At 41.1% G+C, this 1816-nt stretch overlaps 1 gene segment (V, D, J or C); it reads right to left on the bottom strand.

The window, feature by feature from the left end:
- Window positions 1-222: 222 nt before the first annotated feature.
- LOC103726156 lies at window positions 223-883 on the bottom strand. The segment is given in 2 exon segments: window positions 223-551; window positions 823-883. Coding segments are annotated over 2 exon segments (390 nt in total).
- Between the last annotated feature and the right edge of the window lie 933 nt (window positions 884-1816).

Here is a 1816-nt window from a genome sequence, read left to right as displayed (position 1 = left end):
TGAAGGTAGAGAATCTCCAAGGAAAAGCCAGACAAAGAAAACTAGAAATGAAAAGCTCGGGAAATTATTTACAAACACACACTGAGCCCATTAATATTCCAGTGAGCTCTGTAAGCTTTCTTATTCATAAATCAGGCACAGTCTCTCAGGCAGATGGAGGAAGTGTGCAGGTCCAGGACTCTCTAGGGTAAACAGCTGGTCAGACTCAGTGGAGGATTGTGTTCAAGTGTGAAGCACTGTGGGAGGAAACTCACGATAATGTTGACAGTAATAATCAGCCAGGTCTTCAGCCTGAACACTGTTGATGGTGAGAGTGAAATCTGTCCCAGACCCACTGCCTATGAAGCGATCAGGGACCCCAGATTCCCGTGTGGATGCCCCGTAGATAAGCAGTTTGGGAGCCTGTCCTGGTTTCTGCTGGTACCAGGCCAAGAAGTGGGAAGCACCAAGTGAAATACTCTGCCTGGATTTGCAGTTAATGGTGACCCTCTGTCCTGCTGGCACTGCCAGAGAGCAAGGAGACTGGGTCATAATGATTTCCCCACAGGCACCTGTAATTAGGAAGAAACAATGGTCATACACACATACACACACATATACACACAAACTCATATATAAATATATACATATATACAAATATAGAGGAAGAGATTTTATAACACAAGCATTGGAATTTGACATTTACAATTTTTATAAAAGTATTGTCAGTATTTACAGTGTTCATATAGGAAATAGTAATTATATCTCATTATATCTTATAATTATCCATATCTCCTTAATAATATTAATGTAAAGATGCTGTGACAGTTTTAAAATTCTCACCAGACACCCAGAACAGCAGGGCCATGAGGACCTGGGTGTGTGGCACCATCTTGCTGTCCATGTCTCTGATGCACCTCAGTTTTCACTATCAGGCCTGGTTTATAAAATCTGAGCAGCTGGGCTGGGCCTGGAGGGGCCTATGCAAAGCAGTCAGCAGATTTAAAGGCAGACTGTTGGGCATGAGGGAACCTGGTGTAAATCAACAACCGGAAACACTGTCACAGAAAGTGAAAGTAATGAGTGGAAAGGAGTCAACATAGAAGCTGAAGGTGAGCTCTGAAACCAGAACTACTAGACCCACTATGACATGTTTTCATTTAAAACCTACGATAGATTCCAGTGCATTTAGTTCTAAAGAAATGATATAATAATGACCTCAAGTCTATGATCCTTAGAAAATATAACGCATGCAAAAATGTCCAGCGAGATCAAAAGAAATGAGCAAATATAGGAAAGTTAAAAGGAGGAAGAGAGAAAGGAAGGATGGAAGGATGGGAGACCAGAATGGAGGGAGGAAGGTGCTATAGCTGTGCAGTAAACGGGGCAAAAAATGGAAAGACAGGCAATCAACAACTGTTGATTACCTCTTTGCAAATTTCATACAATATGTGGATCAAATTTAGATTTCCATCACACATCCTTATCCTCTATGAAAAACTGCTTTAATTTCTCCTCTCTCTCACTTCCTTTTCCTCCCCCTCTCTCACACACAGAGATATAGACACACACAGAGAGAGAGAGAGAGAGAGAGAGAGAGAGAGAGAGAGAGAGAGAGAATCACTTATTTAGCACTGAAAAAGAGATACTTTATGCTAGAACCACAATGCTGAATTCAGTCTTGCAGTGTCTCAGTACAGTTTGAGTCTAACACTAACATTTATTGGACATTTATCTGAGATGGTATCTATGCAAAGAATGCTATAGCTGAGGTGCTCAAGGACACTAAGTTGAATCTTCCTGCCTCCAAAATTGTGACAATTAATCTATGATGTTT

The sequence above is a fragment of the Nannospalax galili genome, unplaced genomic scaffold, assembly GCF_000622305.1.
Source record: "Nannospalax galili isolate Female #2095 unplaced genomic scaffold, S.galili_v1.0 scaffold1172, whole genome shotgun sequence".
In the NCBI taxonomy this organism is placed as follows: domain Eukaryota; kingdom Metazoa; phylum Chordata; class Mammalia; order Rodentia; family Spalacidae; genus Nannospalax; species Nannospalax galili.
The sequence above is the reverse complement of the archived record's forward strand: the minus strand, read 5'-3'. Positions and strand labels throughout refer to the sequence as shown.